At 36.2% G+C, this 26,093-nt stretch overlaps 3 protein-coding genes across 3 annotated transcripts; 1 reads left to right on the top strand and 2 right to left on the bottom strand.

Moving 5' to 3' along the window:
* The first annotated feature begins 4,684 nt into the window (after positions 1-4,684).
* LOC142843759 (olfactory receptor 2L13-like) lies at positions 4,685-5,320 on the top strand. Its single transcript, XM_075961740.1, has one exon. The coding sequence runs from the start codon at positions 4,685-4,687 to the stop codon at positions 5,318-5,320; it is 636 nt and encodes a 211-aa protein (XP_075817855.1).
* A 3,450-nt stretch (positions 5,321-8,770) lies between these two features.
* On the bottom strand, positions 8,771-9,727 carry LOC142843711 (olfactory receptor 2L8-like). Its single transcript, XM_075961608.1, has one exon. The coding sequence runs from the start codon at positions 9,725-9,727 to the stop codon at positions 8,771-8,773; it is 957 nt and encodes a 318-aa protein (XP_075817723.1).
* A 13,656-nt stretch (positions 9,728-23,383) lies between these two features.
* LOC142843664 (olfactory receptor 2L13-like) lies at positions 23,384-24,322 on the bottom strand. The gene has a single exon (XM_075961477.1). The coding sequence runs from the start codon at positions 24,320-24,322 to the stop codon at positions 23,384-23,386; it is 939 nt and encodes a 312-aa protein (XP_075817592.1).
* Positions 24,323-26,093: the final 1,771 nt, after the last annotated feature.

The following is a 26,093-nucleotide window of genomic DNA, read 5'->3' as shown; positions in this document are numbered from 1 at the left end:
TATAAAAAGAACTAATTGAATCCTTCCTCACATTGTACTAGATGCACCAATTTATGGAACTCCTACATTCTAAACTGATACAAATAAATCAGTAAATGCAGGTAATGAGTCAGGAATATTAAGGAATGTGGCTCAAGCCCCTTATATTCTTTTAAAAAGTCAGAATTATATGTTATTCTCATGTTATGATTAGATTTTTCTAGAACCTTTTTATATAGTTACTGACTCTGAATGTACAGAAGTTGTCTTACATATTGAAACCATTGAAGTTATTACATATGATTCATAACTAACATTGTTATTTATTCAGTTGCAAGAAATTGACAGAAATACAAATAATCACTTATATATAGCACATATAAGGTCCCATATAGGACTATCAGGCCCTCTAGCACAAGGTAATGATAAAATTATCAGCTATTGGTAGGAAATGTGATAGAAGCCTCATAATTTCATAAGAACATCACATTAATAACAAACATTTGAAGGAAAATTTTTCTATCAATTGGTTACAAGACAAGGAAATTATAAGGAAATGTTTTACTTATTCTTTGTACAACCTCACTCTACAACCTGTAGGAGGTAACCCAAAGGATACTCAAAGAAATGAAATTTGGCAAATGGATGTTTTTCATTTTGCAGAGTTTGTAACATTAAAATATGTGAATCATACCATAAATACTTATTCTCGATTTCAATGGAAAACAGCTTTGAATTCTGAAAAGGCTAATGCTGTAATTATACATTTATTAGAAGTTATGGCCATTGTAGGGATACCTATACAAATTAAGACTGGCAATGATCCAGCATATATCTCTAATAAAATGAAACAATTTTTCATTTTACAATATAAGTCATATTATAGGTATACCACACAATCCTACAGGACAAACAGTTATAGGAAGACATAATCACACTTTAAAAGATATGCTTAATAAACAGAAAGGGGGAAAACAGAGATAGATTGCATGATGCTTTATTAGTTTTTAATTATTTAATGCCAATGAGAAAGGAACAATAACTGTGGAGACAGTAGAAAACATGCTGAATTAAATCAGCCTGTATACTTTAAAGATGAGTTGACCTTAACATGGAAGGCAGGGTATATATTATGTTAGGGAAGAAGTTTTCTTTTGCACCCACAGGAGAAGAAAAGTTATGGATACCAATAACATTGATAAATATTATATTCTAAGAGGAGAGGCCTCTTGATTAGGAGATGTGATAGTTCACCAAACTGCATGGCCATTCCATCTAAATTAACTTATACAACTAAAGAATGTCTTTCCTTTGATCAGATATAACCTACTCTCCAGGTTTATATCAGGATTAAACCTCTCAGGGTCTAGAAAGATTTACTATGATAGGCAAAAATCTGGCTAACTAGATCTGAGGATAAATCGAAATAAATCAACTCAGGCAACACTATATGTTCTTTATTCCTTGGGGCAAAGAAGCATCAAGAATAAGGAGAAGCCTAGTGGTGGCGATGGTGGCACACGCCTTTAATCCCAGCACTCAGGAGGCAGAGGCAGGTGGATCTCTGGGAGTTCGAGGCCAGCCTGGTCTATAAGAACTAGTTCCGGGACAGGCACCAAAGCTACAGAGAAACCCTGTCTCGAACCCACCCCCCAAGAAAAAGAATAAGAAGAAGCATAAGGGTGGTCTCCACAAAGCTTTTAGTTTATCTAGGCATACACACAAATTAGCAGTCCCATATACAATAGTATCAAGCATGCATTTTCACAGAGTCACAAAAACCTGTGTCTTCGTCAAGGAGGATCCCTATGTCCCAGGGTTGTGTGGTTTTGAAGTTCCCCAGTGGCTGGAGACACAGCATTGGTAGCTATACTAACCTGAGGGTTTGATTTGCATAAGCATCTAGCTTGTTTGAGTTCAAAAAAATCTCTTCTAGGAACTTTGCTTTTGACTACAGCAGAGTATCCAAGTGAGACTTTTTTGTCTTTAAAGCTAGTCTTAGTGACTTAGGCCATCTTCCTATATAAACAGCTAATTTCCTGGGCTATAATCTTACATTTGTTGAACCAAGATGAAGGATAAATAGAGAATATTAGTAGCTTGTTAGGTTAGAGCAAAGGGACAGTAGATTGTATCTTCCAGAGTCTGCTGTTAGAGCAGACATATAGGCTCCTTCTTTGGTGACAAATTTGGTCACTAAAGATAGTTGTGGGAAGTTAGTTTTATGTGAATTGTGGCTATGGGGAAAAAGGTTTGATTGAGTGACTGCCTCAACACCAGGAATTCACAGCGTGAAGGAAGGTAACTCGTTGGCCTTACAGGAAATCTCAGGTTTATACAATGCTGAGATACACTTCCCATGAATAGTCTAATATATCTGTCAGCTATATACTTACTGTATAATACCTGTAGGCTCACCACAACCTGCTAAAAAGAGAAACTCCCCAAAATTAGGGTAGTGACAGTGTTTTGTCTTTTCAGGGGAATAAAAGCTTCCAACCAAAGAATGTGAAAACCACTGAGCAAATAAGACATCTGAAGGATGTCCCCTAAAAAGAATAATTTGACCTAATGGCATAACCCACTTCCAACAGGATAAAATTTCATAAATCTTTCCAAATGTTTGTTTCTTCTGTTCTCTACAGACATATAAGGCCAATGACCTTTTTTATAGTCACAATTCAATTGAAAATTAAAGCTGGCTTTGGAGTTGGAGAGTGGTTCTTTCCTTCCCTAAATGCAAACAGGCTTGTTAAGGCAAAATCCAAAATCTCTGTCTCATGTCACAAAAGTCATCTGGTATAGGTCAATAGGTCAGAAAAACAAATGAGGTTAAGAAGTTAAGAGGCTATTCTTTAGTTTTATTTTGATTCTTTTAACCTTTTCTAATTTGGGGGAGTATTTCTGGGACTAGCTCTTATAGACTAAGTTGGCCTCGAACTCACAGAGATCTGCCTGCCTCAGCTTCATGAGTGCTGGGATTAAAGGCATGTGCCACCACAAGCTGGCTTAAAGTTTTCTTAAGGTGTAAATATTATTTCAAGAATTATAAGATATACATCTTATAATTAAAGATACACACACACATATATATATATATATACATTCTGTTGTGATTTTTGAGTCATATAGAATACTAGTTCTAGTAAAAGGACTCAAATAGCTTCCTTAAGTGATTTTGGGCTTGAGATTGATGCAGGTAACTAGGATCCAAGTTTGTGTACTCTGGATGTACTTACTAGATTTCAGTTATTTAAATTCCACTAGATATGCTGTGTACGACACATTTAAAATGCTTAAGTTTTGTGCATTAAATTGTGACCATTCCTAATAGTGACCTTTGAAGTATCTAAGAAGATTATGGGGTGTAAATAGCTTTTATTATATTTAGGTATGACCCTTGTATCCCTAATCTCTCCAAGACCTTTATCATAAAGGGGTGTTGAATTTTGTCTAATGCTTTTTCAGCATCTAATGAAATGATCATATGGTTTTTTTCTCTCAGTTTATTTATATGGTGGATTACATTGATAGATTTGCGTATGTTGAACTAGCCCTGCATCTCTGGGATGAAGCCTACTTGATCATAATGGATAATTTTTCTAATGTGTTCTTGGATTCGGTTTGCCAATATTTTGTTGAGAATTATTGCGTCGATATTCATGAGTGAGTTAGGCCTGTAATTCTCTTTCTTGGTTGGGTCTTTGTGTGGTTTCGGTATCAGGGTAACTGTAGCTTCATAAAAGGAATTTGGCAATGACTCTTCTGTTTCTATATTGTGAAATACATTAAGGAGTATAGGTATTAGTTCTTCTTGGAAGTTCTGGTAGAATTCTGCATTGAAACCATCTGGTCCTAGGCTTTTTTTGGAAGGAAGATTTTTGATAACAGTTTCTAGTTCTTCGTGACTGACAGGTCTATTTAGATCGTTCACCTGGTCTTGGTTTAGCTTTGGTATATGGTACTTATCTAAAAAAATATCCATTTCTTTTGCATTTTCCAGTTTTGTGGCATACAGGCTTTTGTAGTAAGATCTAATGATTCTCTGAATTTCCTCTGTGTCTGTGGTTATGTCCCCCTTTTCATTTCTGATCTTATTTATTTGCATGTTCTCTCTCTGTCGTTTAATTAGTTTTTATAGGGGTTTGTCGATCTTGTTGATTTTCTCCAAGAACCAACTTTTTGTTTCATTGATTCTTTGGACTGTTTTCTGTGTTTCTATTTTGTTGATTTCTGCCCTCAGTTTGATTATTTCCAGTCTTCTACTCCTCCTGGGCGCATCTGCTTCTTTTTTTTCTAGAGCTTTCAGGTGTGCTGTTAAGTCCCCAATGTATGCTTTCTCCGTTTTCTGTAAATGGGCACTTAGTGCTATGAACTTCCCTCTTAGTACTGCTTTCTTGTCCTATGTCATACGGCAATGTATTTCACTTTTAGGTCCTTTTACAAGAAAGATAAAGCAATACGTTTCCATGGAGAATGGAATCAGAGCTCAAGTGACTTCATTTTGTTAGGACTGCTTCCACAAAACCAAACAGGTTTTCTGCTTTTGCTGTTCATCATCTTTGTGTTCTCCCTGGCTTTGTTTGGCAACTCAACAATGATCCATCTCATTCGTGTAGATTCCAGGATCCATTCCCCTATATACTTTCTCCTCAGTCAGCTCTCTCTCATGGACCTGATGTATATTTCTACCACTGTTCCCTAGATGGCATTCAACTTCCTCTCTGGCCAGAAAAGCATTACCTTCCTGGGCTGTGGAGTACAATCATTCTTTTTTGTGACAATGGCAGGTTCTGAGGGTTTGCTCCTGGCTTCCATGGCCTATGACCGTTTTGTGGCCATCTGTCACCCCCTTCATTATCCCATTCGCATGAGCAAAATGATGTGTCTGAAGATGATTATAGGCTCCTGGACACTGGGCTCCATTAACTCTTTAGCACACACAGTCTATGCCCTTCACATTCCTTACTGCCATTCCAGGTCCATTAACCATTTCTTCTGTGATGTTCCAGCCATGCTTTCCCTGGCCTGTATGGACACTTGGGTTTATGAGTACATGGTGTTTGTGAGCACAAGCCTGTTTCTCCTACTTCCTTTTCTTGGCATCATGGCTTCCTATGGACGCATCATTTTTGCTGTTTTTCATATGTGCTCAAAAGAGGGAAAGAAAAAGGCCTTCACCACGTGTTCAACTCACTTAACTATGGTGACATTTTACTATGCACCTTTTGTCTACACTTATCTTCGACCTAGGAGTCTCCGTTCTCCCACAGAAGATAAGATTCTGGCTGTCTTCTACACTATTTTCACCCCCATGTTGAACCCATCATCTACAGCCTGACGAATAAGGAGGTCCTGGGGGCCATAACAAGAGTCTTTGGAACATTCTCTTCTACAAAACCCTGATTATTTCTTCTCTACTCATCTTTCAGTTTCCCTGGAGAATGTCATAGAGGAGGGCTGTCTTTAGAAAATGTAATGTGTGCAACACACATCATAAAATTTCTGGTGATTCATTACTTGTTAAGATTAAATAATATATTCATTATTGCATACTAGTACAGTTCCTACATGGTTATTTAATTTGTAACCTTATAGCCAATAATAAAATCAATAAATATTAACAACAATTTGGAATGCTATTGATACCTGATGTATATGCATTTTAAGTGCACAAATACTTCTGTAAATGTGATACTATTTATGCCAATTTAACAAATTAGTTCTAAAACATTGGCATATAATTATTTCTTTACTCATATATATTTTGCTTTCACTATTCAAAATCTTTTGTGTGTTGCCTATTTACAACCTATTGCATTTTTCACTATATACATTTTAAGGGATAATACCCACATGGGAAACTGTGTTGAAAATGGAGCAACATAGAAATTATGAAATGCTATAAAACATTAAAACTAATCACCAGAAAGTACTTTACCCCAGGTATAATTGTTCTCTAAAAAGGATAGTAGTTAATAAATGCTGTTCGATTAGGAAGAATAGAGAACTATTATACCATAGGTGGTCAAATTTCAAAATAATATGTATGCTATTCTAATGTGCCTAAATTTGAAGAAAACAGAGTCAGAGATTTTTAAGAGCTGTATACACCCACACTTATTCCATTTCTGTTCTTCTTAACTAGAATAGGTCCTGGTGTGCTATGCCATAGTGAAATAAATATAGTTAAACATAATGTCTCATATCTCAAAGGAGAGAAAGCTGAAGGTATTCATCCAATGAAGGTAAAAACTTCAAGTGATAGATTGGCTTATCTCCCTAATTTCACCATTATTCAATGAATATATATATATGACATATTACATTATACCTCATAAGTAAATGCAACTTTCAATTAAAACATTTATAATATAGATGAGATATTTTAGAATGTATCTGTGACAGGCTGAATATTGGTGGGAATTGAGAGAATAAAAATGATAGCATGGAACTGATGATTTAGAGAATTCTTGTTTACTTGTTTTATTTGTACCATGATCCGTTGGACTAGTTAACATATGTTTCTCACCCTTCTTCTCAGCTCCATCAAACATCCATGGCCTCTTCTTCATAATTATAAATATCAACCTAGTGTTGCTTGCATGTACATGTGTTTCAGACTAACAAATTATGCCTGAATAACCTATGCATGGTTTATCACTTGAGAAAACTGATTATCCCTCCATCAATAGCCATTGTTTCTCCCCATTCCTTCAGGTCATGATGGGGCCTTGTGAAATTTCATACAACATGTTACTATGCCAATTGATTTGGTCACTATATATATGTTATCTTTAGGTAATCATATATTTGAGAGTTCGTGGATTTATCTTTACTCTTTTGTCTAGAAGGTGCTATTTTGCAGCACTTCTCCTGTTATTCTTGGTCTTTATGCCCATATTTCCACAATGTTTCTGAGTCTTGGGTGTAGGGGGTATGCTGTAGATGTCTCATTTGCAGGTGGGAACCACAGGGTCACTTGTTCTCTTCATTCTCACTAGTTGTGTGTTTGTGTAGTGCTCTTCATCTGATACTTAAAGGTTTTTCATTTATTAATATTTTTATTAATTTTTGTAAGACCATAATAGAATTAAATTATTTTCCACTCCCTTTTCTCCCACACAACTCTCACATGCACCCCCTACCTTGCTATATTTCAAATTCCTGGACTATTTTTGATAATTTTTATTTATAGAAATTTTATTTATAAAATTTATTTATAAAAATTTTATTTATAGAAAAGGGGAGTTTTTTAGGGAGAGGGAGAAAAGTAAATGCAGAAAAAGGTAAGCAAATAGAACAACAATAAGGATGTCTGAAAAGCCACAAAGAATCATACATTTAACTATTTGTATAAAATCTATAATATATATATAATTTCCATGTATAAACATACAGACATATTTTTCATGAACTTTCTCATTTGGGCTGATGGTACCCACTTCAACACCCAAGTACTACCTAACAAAGACCCTAATATCAGACACTAAAGCCATTTTTTAGTTGTCAGCTGGGGCTACTCAGAAGACTCCTAAAACTCACAACTTATTCCTATTGTCCTTGGTTATCCACCCTCACATAGGTAGAAGTACCTGTTACTAAAGATACCATACACATCAGAAACAGCTTCCAAGACTCTTGAGCTGGAACTAACCTGAATGTCCCCTAACGGAAGGCTAGTTTTCATGATACCATAAGGCATCTTGAATGCTTACCAAAAAAGGTGGCGATCAAGAGTCCTACCCAGTTATAATGCCTATGGACAATATCAATGATCCACATGGCATTATAGCCCTAAGATTATACTACTGGCATGAGTTCTTTGGTGGTAACAAATAGCTCTCTAATTTGACTTAAGACCCTCTTTACAAGAAGGAAACTTTGTTTGGTACTAGAAACCTAGAACTATTCAGTGCTAGTAAAATCATGGTTATTGGAGGAGAATCTACAATCACTAACTTACTAAACCAGCCTAATCCCTAACAATAACTTATAAACATCTATCCTTATGCCAACAGATATAGATATAGACAGTTACAAGTCAATTAAAATGAAGAGTTGTAAAGGCCTACCTTCAATTGATATACCTATAAAACACTTCTACTTCCTAAGGTTGAGGAACATTGTGGAAGAGGGGGTAGAAAGATTATAAGAACCCAGAGGATCAGATACATGGTTGGGATATTGAGTCTCCTAGTATTATCACAAATTACATTCAAAAAGTCACCAATATGATTGCCCAAACATGACAGGAAAAAGATTACCAATAGATATGCAAGTGGACAAGTAAAAGTCCATGAGATTTCAACTTTCAACAAAGATCTAAAAACCACTGAAAAAAAAGCAAATCTGGGAGCTAGGAGAGGTGGCTTTTTCCAAGAAATAGAACACGAATTGGTGATCCAGTGCCAAACGATCATCCCTAAGAGCATAAATGCAAGTAAAATTATACCAAATGAGCAGGTTTTATATATGTGTGTGTATACATGTGCATATATGTATTCGAAAAAGAAGCTATTACTTTGAAGGAAAGTAGGAAGGGGCATAAAGGAGGGTTGGAGAAAAGGAAAGGTAAGGCAGAAATGTAATTATACTGTAGTCCCAAAAATAAAAGTAAAGAAAAATGTTGAGAGGCAAAAAAAAAACCAAGAATGACATTTTAGTTTCTATTTTCACTTATAAAACTGGGCCCATTACTAAACGCCTTAATCTTTCCTGGAATATTTCAGTTCTTATGATTTAATTGGCAAATACCGATATTGAGTTTACTTGCTTTTAAATCCCAGACTCAGGTAGGTAACTTATCACTATTTTTTGAAAAGCGAATTCTGTGAGTTATTCTTCTCAGTGCCTCCATAACTTCTTTGTTTCTCAGGCTGTAGATGATGGGATTGAACATTGGGGTGAGGACTGTGTAGAAGACAGCCAGAGTCTTGTCTTCTGCTGGGGATCGGAGGGATCTCGGGCGTAGATAAGTGTAAGCAAATGGTGCATAGAAGAAAGTCACCACAGTGAGGTGAGTGCTACAAGTAGAATAGGCCTTCTTCCTCCCTGCCCCAGAATGCATACGGTAGACAGCAAGGAAAACACGACCATAAGAGCACACTATACCAATAAATGGTAACACAAGAAAGAGGATTGTGCTCACAAATACAGTGTATTCATAGACCCATGTGTCCATGCAGGCCAGGGTTAACATGGCAGGGACATCACAGAAGAAATGGTTGATGGCCCTGGATCGGCAGTAAGGAATGTGAAGTGCATACCCAGTGTGAGCACTGGAGTTAATGGACCCTAGCACCCAAGATCCTATTATCATCAGCACACAGACTCTTTTGTTCATGTGTGTGGCATAGTGGAGAGGAAAGCAAATAGCCACATAACGGTCATAGGCCATAGAAGCCAGCAAAAGAGTTTCTGCACCCCCAAAAGTCAAGAAGAGGAAGATCTGAAATCCACACCCAATGAAGGAGATGTACTTATTCCCCAACATGAAGTCAGACACCATTTTAGGGACAATGGTCGAGATGTAATTTAAGTCAATAAGAGAAAGCTGACTGAGTAAGAAATACATGGGTGTGTGGAGACGGGACTCTAGGAGGATGAGGAGGATCATGGACAGGTTGCCAATCCACGCTGTCAGGAAGATGAGAACAATGAGAACGAAAAGGAACAGACCTGTTTGTGATGGTGGGAACAATCCCAATAAAATAAAACCTGTAAATGTTTGATTATAACTATCCATCAGGTGTTCATTTAGACTCTCTTAGAAGCCTATGCAATAATGTTACATAAAAGACAATAAAATAATTCAATTCATGATTTCACCAGACTTTCATTGCTCATAACTGCTAAGCAGAGAATAGTGTACTTTGAATCATCTTCTAACTTATATATAAATTTAGAGTAAAACAACATATATTAACAAAATATCTTACTGAAACCTGAGAACCTATAAGAATATTTCCATAATGCCCTCATTAGGAAATTGATATTTTTATTACTAAAAAAATAGATGCCATGAACATGAGATTTCATAGTGCAATTTTGGAACCACTATAAATGCCTAAAATACAGGCCCACAATTGAATGCATTTTCCTTCCATTCAGGGTGACTCTTTTTTGCCATACTCCGGACCTAAGATACATACAAAGATGTAACATTTAATAAGATCATTCAAAAATATATTTCTTTCATATGTACCCTTCACATTAATAAAAACCAAGATTTTTCAAAACTTGGGTGCTGTTATTTCTTTTAAACTCTATACAAAATGCTTATTAACAAATGTCAACTTCTTTTTCCTTCTTATCCAATCACATTTGAAACACTCTAACTAGACGCTGTCTGTGGGCATGTACATAGCACGTTCATTCCACCAAAGAAACAAGTGTTGTTGCCCTTTCTCAGAACCTCCCAAGCACTTTGCTTTTTCTTCATTCCTTATTTTCCTCTCTGCTATCTAGAACATAAGGTGGAAATTTAAACACACACACACATTTATGAATTTTCTGTCTCAGAACTACCTGGAATGAAAAGGCAATAAATGATGTACATTTATAAATGTTTCATACAAAGCAGAGGGATAGCTACAAAAGAGGACTCAGGACCTTTCAGAGTTTGTTTCAGGCTTCTTAATGGAGTAGAATCATGCCGCTAAATGGGGGGAGCGAGAAAGAATCCAGAGTCTTCAGAATGTGCATGAGCATGGGCTGTTCTTCTCCACCAGGAATGCAATCTGCAGAAGGCTTAACATACTGAGCCCAGAAAATGCATGAATATGTCTGTCTGTGCTAGGGCCAATGAATATAAGTCTGGAAATCTGTAAACTGAAGAGCAAGATATACCACTTAAGAATATGCAAACATATACACATATAAACACCCAAACACATACATAGGATAAGTTAGAAATGATGAGGAAATTGATATTTTTATCAGAAAAATCAGCATCTTCAGAGGTACATGGAGAGGTTTCAGTTCATAGCACAGACATCATTTATTTTGAAGGAATGACAGATGCTGATAAAAAAAAATACCAGAAACTAAAATGAGCAGGGTTGCTCAAATACAGTCAAGAAAGATTCTAAAGTAAATTGGAAACCATTTTAAAGAAAAAATATAAATAAAACATGAAAACTGAAGTTTAGAAAAGGAGTATTATGATTGGATATTTATGCATATTTGATGCAGAAGGGTCTTCTATCTATCATCATTGGTTAACTAAGAAAGAAAACTGCTTGGCCTGATAGGTCAGAATATAGGTAGGTGGGAAGACAGAACAGAATGCTGGAAGGAAGAAAGCAGAGTCAGGCAGATGCCATGCTTCTCCTACCCAGGTGGTTAGACTCATGGCAGTAAGCCACAGTCAAGTGGTGATACACATTAATAGGAATGGGTTAATCAAGATGTGAGAGTTAGCCAGTAAGAGGCTAATGGGCCAGGCAATGTTTAAATGAATACAATTTGTGTGTTATTTTGGGTGTAAAGCTAGCCGTGTGGGTACTTGGCAGGATGAAAAACAGTCCTGCTCACCTCATCACTACATATTTTCATGAGCATTCCAAAAAAATGCGTAATGCAAAATAATTATGGGTTGAAATTAGCAAATTACAGAACTGAAGTTACTCAGAACTGAAATGCATGGCTCTATTGTTTAGATACCATACATGTTATGCAGAAATGTAAAGAGAAAATTATATTTTGAAAATAAAATTATTTTTTAAACAAAGAAGTCTCTTGAGAATCCAGAAATGTTTTTGGTTTTTTTTTTCTTTTCAAAAAATCACTTTAACATTCAGAATAAACTATGGGATAGGTATCTATAAAAGTAGTATCTTTAAAAAAAACAAAATAAAACAAGTCATGAGGAAAAGTGAAGTAACTGCAGCCAAATACCTACTGGCTTTTCAGTGATGCTGTGTGTTGTACATACTACCAACGTATTCTCCTATGGGAAATGTCAATATCTTTTAGAAGATGGAACAAAGATGTCAGCCTCCAAAAAACACAAAGAAAGTTGTGGCTATGTTGGAATGGAGGAGCGGGAGAAGGGTGTGATATGCAGAAATGCTTGCAGTCTCCTGATCTTCACAAACAAATGTATGACTTAAAGTATTACAGAAGTGAAAGGGTGAAATATTGACCTGAGCAGCAACTGGGGCAGCTATGGTACTGTCTTACCTTTTGGGCTGTAGCTGCTTTAACATAACAATTTTCCAGACAGAATCATTTCAAAGTACTAATACAATTGCATGCATGAAGCCTGAAGTAAATTGTGAGAAGCAAGCTGTAACCTATGAGTCTGTGCTAAACAAAGGAGTCTCAAGTGGCTACTGAAAAACAAGTGAAATTCTGAGAAAGCAGATAGTTTATACAGTCATAGTTGGATTCATCATGAAACTAACATCCCAGACTGACATTAGAGTATGCCGTTTATATTGACATTTTAAGTGACTGATTGAAATGAAATGTTAATAATTACCAATGTGATTAACATTGTGACTGACACCACTTGTGCTTTCTACAGGGTTTAACAATACTTCCATAAGTCACTTTAAGGCTGAGATGAAAATAACAAAGAAAAAATAATGACTGATATATAACTTCATTGATGAGACACCTCCCAGCTGTCAAGGAAAATTATTCCAATCAACTGTGTTTCTTTGTTCCTGTTTGACAAAAGTGAACAAGGTGACATTGTTTAAAGGAAAGGTGCACCTGAAAGGACATTGTTTACAGCCACTGAATACTTGTTTCAAAGGTAAAAAATGGAGATATTTTTGCTTATATGACAAACTGTGTTACCTTCTTTCTTTCTCAAGGTGAAATAGCAATAATTCATTTCTTTAGGGATCATTTGAATGGATTTTAACTTGTCTTGGTTCCCCTAACAATGAAAGGTCATGGCACATTAAATGGGTGAAAATCAATCAGACAACAGTGACAAGAACATTATAGGGTGCTGAAGTAACAACACCAATGAAGCAAAAGACCTGTGTGTAGAAATGTAGATAACCCACACTTGCAAGTGTCCAGATATCTGCCTGAATAAACTGTCTGAATATATTGATTTAGTATTAGAAACTATACTTTATCTCCTCCACATTGTGTATTTGTTTAATCTTGATCATTTAACCTATATGATAATGTAACCATTTTATTTAAGACAGGATATTACTATGTGGCCTTAGCTAGCCTAGAAGTTTGCCATGTAGACAAGAGTTGCCTACTTAGAACTCACAGAGATCCCCCTACCTCCGCCTCATAACTGCTAGGATTAGAAGCATGTGCTAACTTTCCTGGTAACCACTAGCATAGATAATAAAATCAAGTTAAGAAATTTTAAGCATATTTGTTTTGGTCTCTTTTCTGGAACTTAGAGAATACAAATCAAGCACAAACATATATATTACAGAACATAGATATTATCTAGTTTATCATTTACCAGATACACTGTCTTATTCCTCATACATCTGGAGATAATATTTATGAAGCAAGAAAACAATTGACAGCTTATATTTGTGAATATATGGAGAAAGCAGGATACTTATTCATTGCCAGTAGCAGTGCGAGCTAGCACCTATGAAAATCAGTGTGAAACTTCATCAAAAAAATTGAAAGATCAGTCTACTGCAAGACCTAGCTTTACTGTCCTTAGGCATGTATATAAAGTACTCTATATCATAGTACAGATTCTTGCTAATCTGTGTTCATTTCTGTTCTATGCATAATAGCCAGACCTTATAAACATTCTTGATGTCCACCAACAGTTGAATGTATAATGAGAATATGATCCAGTTACACAATGAAATACTATTCAGCTATTAAAAAAAATAAAATTTGCAAGGGCATGGATGAACCTTGAAAAAATCATCCCAAATGAGGTTACCCAGACCCAAACACCAATGTTACATGTTTTCTCTGATGAAGGTATTAGATATTAAGCTTTAGATACTGGTAAATGCCTTTTTAAATACCCCAAACTTTAGTAATTTAAAGAACCTCTAATGAAAGCCCAAAATACTACATTTCCATTAATTCAACTGGCAAGAATATCCATTTTTCCAATACTTGTATTCACTTAAAAAATCTGATGATAAAGCTTTCTTTCAATTATTCATATAATTAGAGAAAATATGCATTTTTAGATATGCTTTTCCTGTTTTAAAGAATCAAGTGTGATTTGTGCAGTTTAAAGTTAAACTGTATAGTACTTGTGAGCCTTTTAGAGTGTTCCTTTATTGCATCTTTTCTGGGACTCTTCTTTTCATTACTTTAATGTAAATCACCAAGTAAGCTGCTATTAGTGGATTAAAACTGATGGCTGCATTTTTTTTAATTTTATGAAAGAAGACCACATTTGCTCTTCTAGAGGCTTTATAAGGAACATAGGATGATATCTGTAAACATCTTCAAAATAATCTCCATCATCATTCACATAAACTTGAGCCATTTTCTCTCATCTAGTCTCTAAGATATCCTAAAGAGCCATAGCTTCACAAGGAGGAGTTTCTTAACCACATGCCAGAAGAGAGCCTATAAGCCAAGAGATGCCCATCCTTCCAGAGAACAGAGCCAATTCATATTTCTCCCATAAGATTTACATTACTATAGTTCTTCAAATGCTGCCTTTTGGGGGACAGTATATCATTCAGCCAGGTTAGTTTTAAACTAACCGTGTAGTTGAGGATGCATTAAAGTTGGGGCTACACTTGACCCATCTCCTGGGATATGATATGCCACTGAAATGGACTTTATGATTTATTTTTCATACCTGATATACATAAATATGTCAGCCCATAGATGAGATTTCCTTTATTTTCAGTTATATGAACTTTTAGTATTAAGAAATACTTTCCATAGAATCCAAATCCAATAACCTACATGATCAATCCTGGAGTGTAGACAAGCATTCTTCCCAAGAGTGCCCTCTCATTTAAAAAAAATACATTGAGATCCCTCATTTCCTCAGCATTTTCACAATATATTTTACAAAAGAAAACAATGTGCAGTCTCTTGTGTTATTTTAGTATTTCTTTTATATTATTCAAACAATTATAAGTTATGATTATTTAAAAGAATATACTATTTGAGGTTGGTATTCAATACTTTGAAATCCTAAAATGATGAATTAGCATCCATAGATAGTTAGAAACTACATAAGTATATAGCTATAACCCATCCTCTGAATTTTAGTGAGATTGGAGGATGATTTATAGAGCTGCATGTTCGTTTTTTTGAGACAGGGGTTCTCTGTAGCTTTGGAGCCTGTCCTAGAACCAGCTCTTGTAGACCAGGCTGGCCTCAAACTCAGAGATCCACCTGCCTCTGCATCCAGAGTGATGGAATTAAAGGCATGTGCCACCACCGCCCAACAAGAACTGCATCTTTATACCAGACTGTTGTATAGAGTTTTGAATAAAACTTAACAAAGCTCTACTTTGTTGCAAACTTGGATTTTGAATACTAATTTGGGATCTTTTTAATTTACGAATAGAATTTTTAATAATAAGTTATTGGAAGATTACATGAGATAATTCACAGAAAATTCAGCAGAAAATCTTAGGCAGATTAACACTGAGTAGCGGCTCTGACATTTGACACTTGTTAGCCACCAACATCTGCATTAGCATGGCCACCTGCATATGATCATCACCCACATATTTGTCACCACTTATTGTTCAGTGACTTGGAATATATTTTTTGTGCTATATAATTTTCTAATGGTGTTAAAGGGTGCTAATTAATCATTATTACTTAACTGAAGCTTTAATGACTACACAGAAATTAAAAGAAATAAGAAGAAAAGGCAAAATTTATAGACCTAAATTCAGTTGAATGAATAATTGAAATATGTAATTTGCAATATCCCTATGAATTGCACATGAACTTATAGTAATGTCTTAAGTTTGCAAATCATAATTTTGCTCCATAGATGATAAATTTTAGCCATTACCTTGATATTTTAATACAGAAGATTTTATGCAAAGTATACTTGCATTTTTATAAGAAATTTAGATATCTTGTAAATTATATATGAGAATGTTTTATAATTTACAGTTTATATAAATAAAATAATGTCCAAGAAACAATTACTTTATCCTGGGAACCATATAACCCTGAACTCATTTATAAATATTTTATATGATCCCAAGAAAGAAATCAGAAATTAAACTTTCAATTGTTAGCAAATTATCTTTTTAAACATGACTTCTCCATTGAATTTCGCTGAGGTCTATCAGCAGCCCTCTTACTCAAATCTAACTTTTCCCATCCCAGAAATTTTTTCAGGAATTAGTCCCCAAACTGCCTCTTGTTATGAAATTACTCCCACTGTTCCCTCAGACTATACTTAAATCTGTCTGAGGCTCACAATGCCTGAATGCAATACTTAAACATTTCCTAAAATGTTAAACTTAACTAAGGAACTATTTCAATGCATACAAAATCCCACTGCCAAGAGGGATAATACCTAGAAACCAGCATGAATGTGATGACCACATGCACTTGCCTGGGAACACCCTTCCTTGTGGGAAACATAACTGATGTTGATGGTTCTTATTTTCCAAAATAAATAGTAGTATTCTTGATAAAATATGTTTTTATGTAAACATCTTGATTTATTTAAAAACAGAAGAGTCTCTAATTTTGAGGTTGTATTTAAACTTTAAAACATATTTTGATAACCACTACTTATAGTATCTTTATAATGGACATAATTTCAGGAACTTCATATTATTTATAATAAATGATATCATTTTTACAGTAAATATGGGAAATTGTAGTAAATACACTGGATGTATTTTTAACTTTGGAATTAATTCATATTATTATTATTAATCACAACAGTTCTTTTCAAAATTGTATAGAGATTTTAGATAGCATCACATCTCTTTTCATATATATTATATATATGTATATATATATATATGATTTTGTATACTATGTTATCTTAACACACTCAAATTAAAAACAATATTACTATTCCTTTTCCTTGGGGAAGAAAATCTTAAATATACTAAGTGCTGAACTTTGTATTTGAAAATTTTCAATCAATTCTAAAACAAATTTCTTTCAGCATTTTCCAGAATCTAAACATAAATATGATAACTAAATATAAAAACAAGCTTAGAATACACACCATTTTTATTTCTCCAGCATCACAGTTTCCCTTATGTCAGTACTTCACAAAGGCTTTTGCACACTTTAAGCCAGTGAACATACTTTTCTCCCATCCTGTGCTTGGCAACTGCTTTCTTCCATGGAGACAGGTGCAATTATAATTCTAAGCAAGCCCTAACAGATTTAAAGTCTCACAAGTCTCCTTCCCCCATCTCTATCTCTCTCCCTCCTGCCCCGCTCTGTGTGTGTGTGTGTGTGTGTGTGTGTGTGTGTGTGTGTGTGTGTGTGTGTGTGTTGTGGGATGTTACTAATGAGTCAAGAATTAGGCCAGGGTCAGGAAAGGAGTTTTAGCAATTTCTTAAAGGTTTCTCAGTTCAAAATATTTGTTGATATTATTCTAGTAGCAAAGTGTCTCAGAGTTTCACAAAGTATGTGGGTTTTTTTAATATTCTTTAAAATTTTTATGTTTTAACTAAACTATAATTACATCATTTCCACCCTTCCACTTGATTTCCATCTTTTCCACTCCCATCTTTCCCTCTCAACTCATGGAATTTTTTAAACTTGTTATTATTGCACATGAATACACAGACACTGACACACACACACACACACACACACACACACACACACACACACACACACATATATATATATATATATATGACAGTTCATGAATTATAATTACTGGATAAATGTAAAATCATATACTGTAAAACAATCAACCACTGAAATATATATATATGTATACACACACACACACACACACACACACATGTATGTGTGTCTGTGCACCATGGAAAATTAATCTGGATGATGATCTCTTTGTTTGTATTCAGTTGTTCTTAATGTGAAGATTACCCTTGTGATAGCAACAGGTATGTAAAAATAATAACAACAATAACAAAGAGAATGGTAAATCATAAGAAATGTTAATAAACTTTATTGACTGAACTGTGCCATGCATAATCTTTTGTATTATTCAAGCTATTGTTATTTTTTTATTTTTATTTGAAATCTATCCCATGACAATGGTTTATTAAGAAAAGAAAATATTGGGATGATTTTTTACAGTATAGTTCTAGCTCAATAATTACAACAGGAATTGAGAAACTTGAATGTGTTATTTTTTATGAGGTTCTATCAGCCCAATCTATGAAGCCGAACAAGCTAAAACACCATTTTGATAGCAAGCATCCACTTTTTGCCAGCAAGGATATCAACCATTTTAGAAGCAAAGCTGATGGAGTCAAGAAAAGCAGACTTGACAGTGGTGGCAAGTACCACAAAGAGAAGGTAGCAGCTGTTGAAGCTTCATATTCAGAGTCACCATAGTTATGAACGTCACACCAATATTAAGGATTTGTTGTTGCCAAAAGTCAAAACGAATGTTTGAGATATAATCAGAGACAAATTTGTTACACAATTGAGTGCAATTTCCTTATCTAACAATATTGTCCGCAGAAGAATGTATGGCATGTCTACTTATGTTCTTGGTCAGGTAATCAAGAAAATTAAATATGCTCCACTTCCAATGTTTAGTATTCAGTTTGATGAATCTACAGACATTGCAAACTGTTCGCAACTACTGGATTGCAAGAGGTATATCAATGATGGCAATTTTAAAAATGAGTTTCTTTATGCAAACCTCTTGAAGCAGCGACTACTGCACTTGGTGTCTTTGACACAGTTGGTTCATCTGAAAGAACAGATGATATCTTAGAGAAAGGTTTATGGCCTTTGCACTGATGGTGCTCCAGCTATGCTAGAATGTCTGTCTGGGTTTCAATGTTTGGTACTGAATGAACCACCCACAGTCATCAGAACTCACTGTATGATGCAAATATCAGTCATTAAGAAGTTGGACACAAAAATTACAAGAAGAAATGAAAATCATTATAAATTCTGTCAATTTGTAAAGGCAAATACTTTAAACAGTCAACTGTTTTTGCAACTGTGCAATGAGTTGGATGGGGTAGCTGACTATTTTGCTTCACTGGCCAGGCTCTGTAGAACCACCTGGCACAGGTTGGACCTGGCAAAATGCTGTTGGAGGTGGATCCAAGTTGACTCCATGGAGCTCACAAAAACAATCCAAAATATTTGAGGCTTGTTGCTTTCTTAGTATCATGATGAGGTCACCAACCAAGATAGAGGACAGCCACGTGGTTGCTGTTTAAAGCATGCTTCTCTAAGCAATAGTTACATGCACATATACACAGAGTTGAATACAAGTTACATTCATATACACAGAGAATTAAACCCAGCATACATGTACAGATATAGAGTTTAATCCAAATCACATGCCTACATGGACAAACAAATCTTCTTTCTGATCCACTCTCTTCCACCTGCAACAAATCTGCTTTGTCATTCACCAACAGCTTTGCTTCCATTCAGTACCAAAAATTAGGTGTATGGTGAGGCTACCTACCTCTCACCATTCCCCTGGATGTGAGATTGGCCTCAGAATTTTGTGAACCAGATAGTTGGAAAACTGAGTAAGAGTTCTTCACTTACATTCTTTTTCTTTGGTACAAGACCTACTTATGACTATCTGCTCTCCCTTTGAAAATGTAGTATCTGTTTGCTGCAATATGTGGGTCAGATGGAGAAGCCATATTCCTCTTGCTCAGCACACACTGGTTCTCCCTTTACTCAGCTCCTGTTTAATCTGTGGATCTCTCTTTCTTTGTCTCTGTCTGTCTGTCTGTCTGTCTGTCTGTCTGTCTGTCTCTCTCTCTCTCTCTCTCTGTGTGTGTGTGTGTGTGTGTGTGTGTGTGTGTGTGTGTGTGTGTGTGTGTGATAATTAGCATGTCAATTCTAGGTAAAATAATCATCTCTTCATTTAATTAATTTAATTGTTCCAATTTTAAAACATGCATTGCCTAATCTTACAGAGACTTAACTCTCTCCATAGTAATGGTGTTTCCCATTTTTTTTCCTTAAGAAAACATTTATTCTACCAGGCATGGTGGTGTATGCCTTCAATTTCAGCACTCAGGAGGCAGAGGCAGGAGGATATGTGGAGAAAGACTGAAAAACCAAAAAAAATTTTAAAAGAGAGAGCGTGTGTGTGTAGGTCAAAGGACATCTTGTAGGAGCTGGTACTCTTGTTCCATTCCATGAGTTTCAAGAATCTAACTCAGGTTTTCAGGCTTGGTGGCAAGAGTCTTTACTCACTGAGCCATTTTGCTGGACCCAAGAAATAATATTTTTTCTTCCACTCTTTCAGATAGTCTTTTGTAGCCCAGGCTGGCCTCAAATTTGCTATATGCTTTAGAATTACCATAAATGTCTTCCTGCTTCCACCCCCAAAGTGCAAAAATATAGGTGTGGGGCACCATGCCTGGGGTATGTGGCACTGAGGGTGGAGCCCAAGGCTTCAATAATACTAGGTAAGCACTCAGCCACCTGAGCCCCAGCCCCATGATTTGGCTGGTCTGGTTTCTTTTATTTTGTTTTTAGGGGCTGGCTGGCTTTTAGAAATAAGAAAGTGAATCCAAAGACAAACACATAGGCAGCTCCTGAATATTAACCTTCATCAGGTGATGAAAGGAGACAAAGACAGAGACCCACATTGGAGCACCGGACAGAAATCTCAAGGTCCAAATCAGGAGCAGAAGGAGAGGGAGCATGAGCAAGGAACTCAGGACCACGAGGGGTGCACCCACACACTGTTTCCCATTTTTAAAGACAGAAAAACTCACTTTTTAAACTAATTCTTCAGTTTAAGAATTCCCAGTTTTCTCCATTCTGCCTCCTGCTGCATTAAACAGTAGAAGACTGCATGGGTTTCATGGTAGCTATCTAGTTTGACAGCAGCCCTAGAAGGATGTACAGGGAAAGCCCAAAACCTGCTAGAAAAGAAGTAAGAAAAGCCTAGCCAAGAGGGGTTTGACTTTAGGCAAAAAAAAGAGCTCTAGCCTATTCTGGTGGATGCAAAGCTACAGGCAAGTATCTTTATCATGAATTCATGCCCCAAAAGTTGAATGACCGATGTAGCATGAATTCTAATTGTTCTTAATAATAAAGGCGATGTCCCCAGTTAGTTCCTTCGGCAGCTGAGGATGGGGAACCTGAAATGACCCTATCCTATAGCAATACTGATGAATATCTTGCATATTACCATAGAACCTTCATCTGGTGATGGATGGAGATAGAGACAGAGACCCACTCTGGAGCACTGGACTGAGCTCCCAAGGTCCCAATGAGAAGCAGAAGGAGGGAGAACATAAGCAAGGAAGTCAGGACCGCGAGGGGTGCACCCACCAACTGAGACAGTGGGGCTGATCTATTGGGAGCTCACCAAAGCCAGCTGGACTGTGACTGAAAAAGCATGGGATAAAACCGGACTCTCTGAACATGGCGAACAATGAGGGCTGATGAGAAGCCAAGGACAATGGCAAGGGGTTTTGATCCTACTTCATGTTCTGGCTTTGTGGGAGCCTAGCCAGTTTGGATGTTCACCTTCCTAGACATGGACAGAGGGGGGAGGACCTTGGACTTTCCACAGGGCAGGAAACCCTGACTGCTCTTTGGACTGGAGAGGGAGGGGGAGAGAAGTGGGGGGAAGGGGGAGAAGGGTGGGAGGAGGGGGAGGGAAATGGGAGGCTGGAAACTTTTTTTTCCTTTCTCAATAAAAAAAAATAAAATAAAATAAAATAAAAACACAGAGTCAGATATTAGGGTGTTAAAGCTAAGAGAGCAGAGAAGCAGAGAAGACCATCACTAGAGAGACATTTTACTTCTTCCAAATCCTCAAAGTGGTGGTCCTGTCATTACAAACCCTCAGGCTGAATGTGTCCTCTCTCTATCAAACAAAGGTGTCCTGTCTCTAAGAAACCTCGCAGTAAGTCCTCTGAGCTCCTGTCTCCTCCTACCCTACATTCCTCTCTCTATCAAACAAAGGTGTCCTGTCTCTAGGAAACCTCGCAGTGAGTCCTCTGAGCTCCTGTCTCCTCCTACCTTACATTCCTCTCTCTATCAAACAAAGGTGTCCTGTCTCTAAGAAACCTCGCAATGAGTCCTCTGAGTTCCTGTCTCCTCCTACCCTACATTCTTCTCTCTATCAAACAAAGGTGTCCTGTCTCTAGGAAACCTCACAGTGAGTCCTCTGAGTTCCTGTCTCCTCCTACCCTACATTCCTCTCTCTATCAAACAAAGGTGTCCTGTCTCTAAGAAACCTCGCAGTGAGTCCTCTGAGTTCCTGTCTCCTCCTACCTTACATTCCTCTCTCTGCCTGGCCATATGGCTCTTGACTCCACATTCTTAGTGCTATAATTAAAAGCATATGATCCTACATGCTGGGATCAAAGTTATGGACTCTGTTTCTCTTTTAGACTAATTCAATTGTATGTAGCCCAGGGTGGACTTGATCTCACAGTGATCCATCTGCTTCTGTCTGCTGAGTTCTAGGATTAAAGATGTGTACCACCACTGCATGGCCTCTATGGCTAACTACTGTGGATAACTCTGTACTCTGATGTTCAGAAAGTCTTTATTTGTTACAGTACAAACAAAATATTATCACATACCTCAGTAAGTACTGTGGGGGAATGTCTCTTAAACACTTTAACATCATTTTATTTCAACTAGACCTAGTAAGAGAGTTGACAAATCCCATAATTTATCTATTTTTATGTAATTGACTAAATATACCCAGCCATAAGGACTGTATAAATTTACACTTCGTCCAATTGTGTATAACAGTTCTCCATACTTCCACTCACAAAAGCATTTGGTAGCCATTATTTATGAAATTTTTATGTACTTAAAATATTTCATGACATTGAAATTGCTATATTTTCTTACATAGTAGATAGACACTTATACCATTTAAGTACTGGGCACATAAAGTGCACAGTTCAAACTGCAGTATGCTACAAATATTTATTATACATATATTTTAATAATGATATTAATGACAGCAAATATATGAGTAAAGCAATAATTCATGTTAATTTTGTAGAAACATTTTATTATCAACATAAATAGTATCATTTTATAGTAATATTTGTACAGTCACAAGTTATAATGTATCGTATTATGTTAGGATAAGAATTCACTGTCTAGTTTCTGTTATTGATATCATTGACACCAATGTTGTGAATTAAACATGGAAATAAATGCACTAGCATGTAATAATAAGCATACTATTCAAGCTTAACTAGTAGTGAGTCATCAGAAATGTAAGACATGTGTGTAGCTCACTTTACATTTCCAAAGGACAGCACTATTCTGACATATGACAGAAATATGACTATAGAAGAAATGATCAATGTTTAGTAGAACAGAATGTCCCAAAGACTCTTGTCATAGCTCCCAGAACTTCTTTATTTCTCAGACTATAGATTATGGGGTTCAGCATGGGGGTGAGAATGGTGTAGAAGACAGCCAGAATCTTATCTTCTGTGGGTGTACGGAGACTTCTAGGTCGAAGATAAGTGTAGACAAAAGGTGCATAAAAAAATGACACCACAGTTAAATGAGTGGAACATGTGGTTAAAGCCTTTTTTCTTCCCTCTTTTGAGTGCATATGGAAAACAGCAAAAAGGACCCGTCCATAGGAAGCTGTGATGCCAAGGAAAGGAAATAAGAGAAAGAGGCCTGTGCTCAGGAACACCATATACTCATAAACCCAAGTGTCCATACAGGCAAGGGGAATCATGGCTGGAATATCACATAAGAAATGGTTAATGGACCTAGAATGGCAGTAAGGAATATGAAGAACATAAATTGTATGTGATAAGGCGTTAATGGAGCCCAGTGTCCAAGATCCTATGATCATCTTCAGGCACATCATTTTGCTCATGCGAATGGGATAATGTAGAGGGTGGCAGATGGCCACAAAACGGTCATAGGCCATGGAAGCCAAGAGCAAGCCCTCAGAACATGCCATGGTGAGAAAGAAAAAGGATTGCACTCCACAGCCCAGGAAGGAAATGTTTTTCTTACCAGTGAGGAAGTTGAATGCCATCTTGGGAACAGTGGTAGAAATATGCATCAGGTCCATAAGAGAAAGCTGACTGAGGAGAAAATACATGGGTGTGTGTAGCTTGGGATCCACACGAATGAGGTGGATCATTGCTGAGTTCCCAAGCAAGGCCACAGAGAATATAGAGATGATAAGCAGCAGAAGCAGTAGGCCTGTTTGGTTTTGTGGAAACAATCCTAATAAAATGAAATCACTTGAGGTCTGATTCCATTTCTCCATGAAAATGTATTACTTTATCTTCCTTGGAAAAAATGACCTGAAAGTAAAATACTCTGATCATATTGATTAGAAAAGGAGAATATAGAGGAACTTGCTTGCACTCAATTTTTCTTCATGTATCTCCATCCTTCTGTTGAACTTATCATGAAATCTGAGCTATATGTTCCTTTCTCCTAGCCTCTGGCCAGCTTCTCAATTTAAAGTTACCTCTACAGTAATTTTAAGTTCAAGGGTAGCAACATGAATAAGGTAGTTAATACATTTCCCCAAAAATAAGACCATGCAAGACCATTACTCACGATTAGCAGTACAGCATACAAAACATAGAAAACCTCTCCCTTTTGTACCACTTGCATCCTGCCTCTGTACCAATAATAGGACATACTGTAGACAGATCACAGGGATCTGCTCCTTGGTGCTCTGCCTCTCTAATTCTATAATAAAACTTTGCCTTTTCTGAAAATAACCTCCTCTCACAATTCACTTTTCTGAAACAAAAAGGTTTTGTGTGTGCTCAAATCCACTTTAATCATAAGATGCTTTTGGATACTTTGGTTTGTGAAAATTTTAGTTATCAATTTAATACACATTCACAATAAAAGTGATTCTACAACAAAACACAATAAATGACACAGATTGCCTAATATGTATTTTTGTTATATTTTACCATTGTAAATATTATACACATATGCCCCAATAGTATACATGTTGCTTATATATGCTGTTTTCTCTTTTTTCTATGCAGCTCAGATCTTTATACTCCACTGACAGAAATAAGAACTCCTTAAAACATGTTTATGGGGTAAAATGTGTAGATGTGCAATGTAGACTCTTCTCACCCATATTTTTTTATATTTTCATTTACTTAATTCTATGTATTTGTAGTGGAGTATATGGATGCATACAAATTCAATGACTTATGGTACTTTTTTTAAAAAATAAAAATTTGATAGAGAAAGGGTAAGAGACAGCTGGACTGGGACTTGCCTTTAGCCACTAAATGTAGGCACCATGTAAGCAGGTCTGTGAAGTTCCCTACTCAATATGATGAACAAGGAACAGGGTCTGGAAGGAAAGAAAAAGAGAACAAAAATCAATGAGATAAGTGGTTGTATAGGAAAAGTGTGAGGGCAATTGTGTATGAAGAAAAGAACTTGAAATCTTATCTGTGTAAATTGGTAAAACACAGAAAGTAATATGTTCTTAGGAACATTTCTAGATTTCAGATAAGTTTTTTTTCAGAAAGTAGTTGCTGTGAGGATCATGCAAAGAAGACTACTTAAAGCAAATAAGAATGTCTGATAACTTACCTGGATTTGAAAACAGAACCACACATCTAACAAAAATCATTGACACTTGATGACATGAGGAGAGTGGATGCCTACCTGGACATAAGATATTCTCTGATTATTCATTGATATCTATTCCCTGGAACAGCACTTATAATAGGTATTCAACCTATGTGTCTGTTGAAATGAATAAAACTTTATTCTTGGATAGGATAACATGATCATACTGGAAAAACTGACAATATTATATGTAAAATCTTGTCTTCTGTATCATGCCTTGTGAACAAAGAACCTCTTATGGGTACTATCTTGATTTCCTTGAACACTGGTTTAGCCATAGAGGAAGAACCATTCCAGCCAGCCTTGCAGAAGTGTTCTAGTTCATTAGACAAAATCTGCACTAAACACATAGTACACATTTAATTTCTATAGAAGGAATGTACAGGTGTGTGTTCTCAGATTACCTCTCAGTGATTCATTAC

Source organism: Microtus pennsylvanicus, chromosome 1 (assembly GCF_037038515.1).
Source record: "Microtus pennsylvanicus isolate mMicPen1 chromosome 1, mMicPen1.hap1, whole genome shotgun sequence".
NCBI classification, from domain to species: Eukaryota; Metazoa; Chordata; class Mammalia; order Rodentia; family Cricetidae; genus Microtus; species Microtus pennsylvanicus.
Note: the sequence above shows the minus strand (reverse complement) of the source record. Positions and strands in the feature narration are given on the sequence as shown.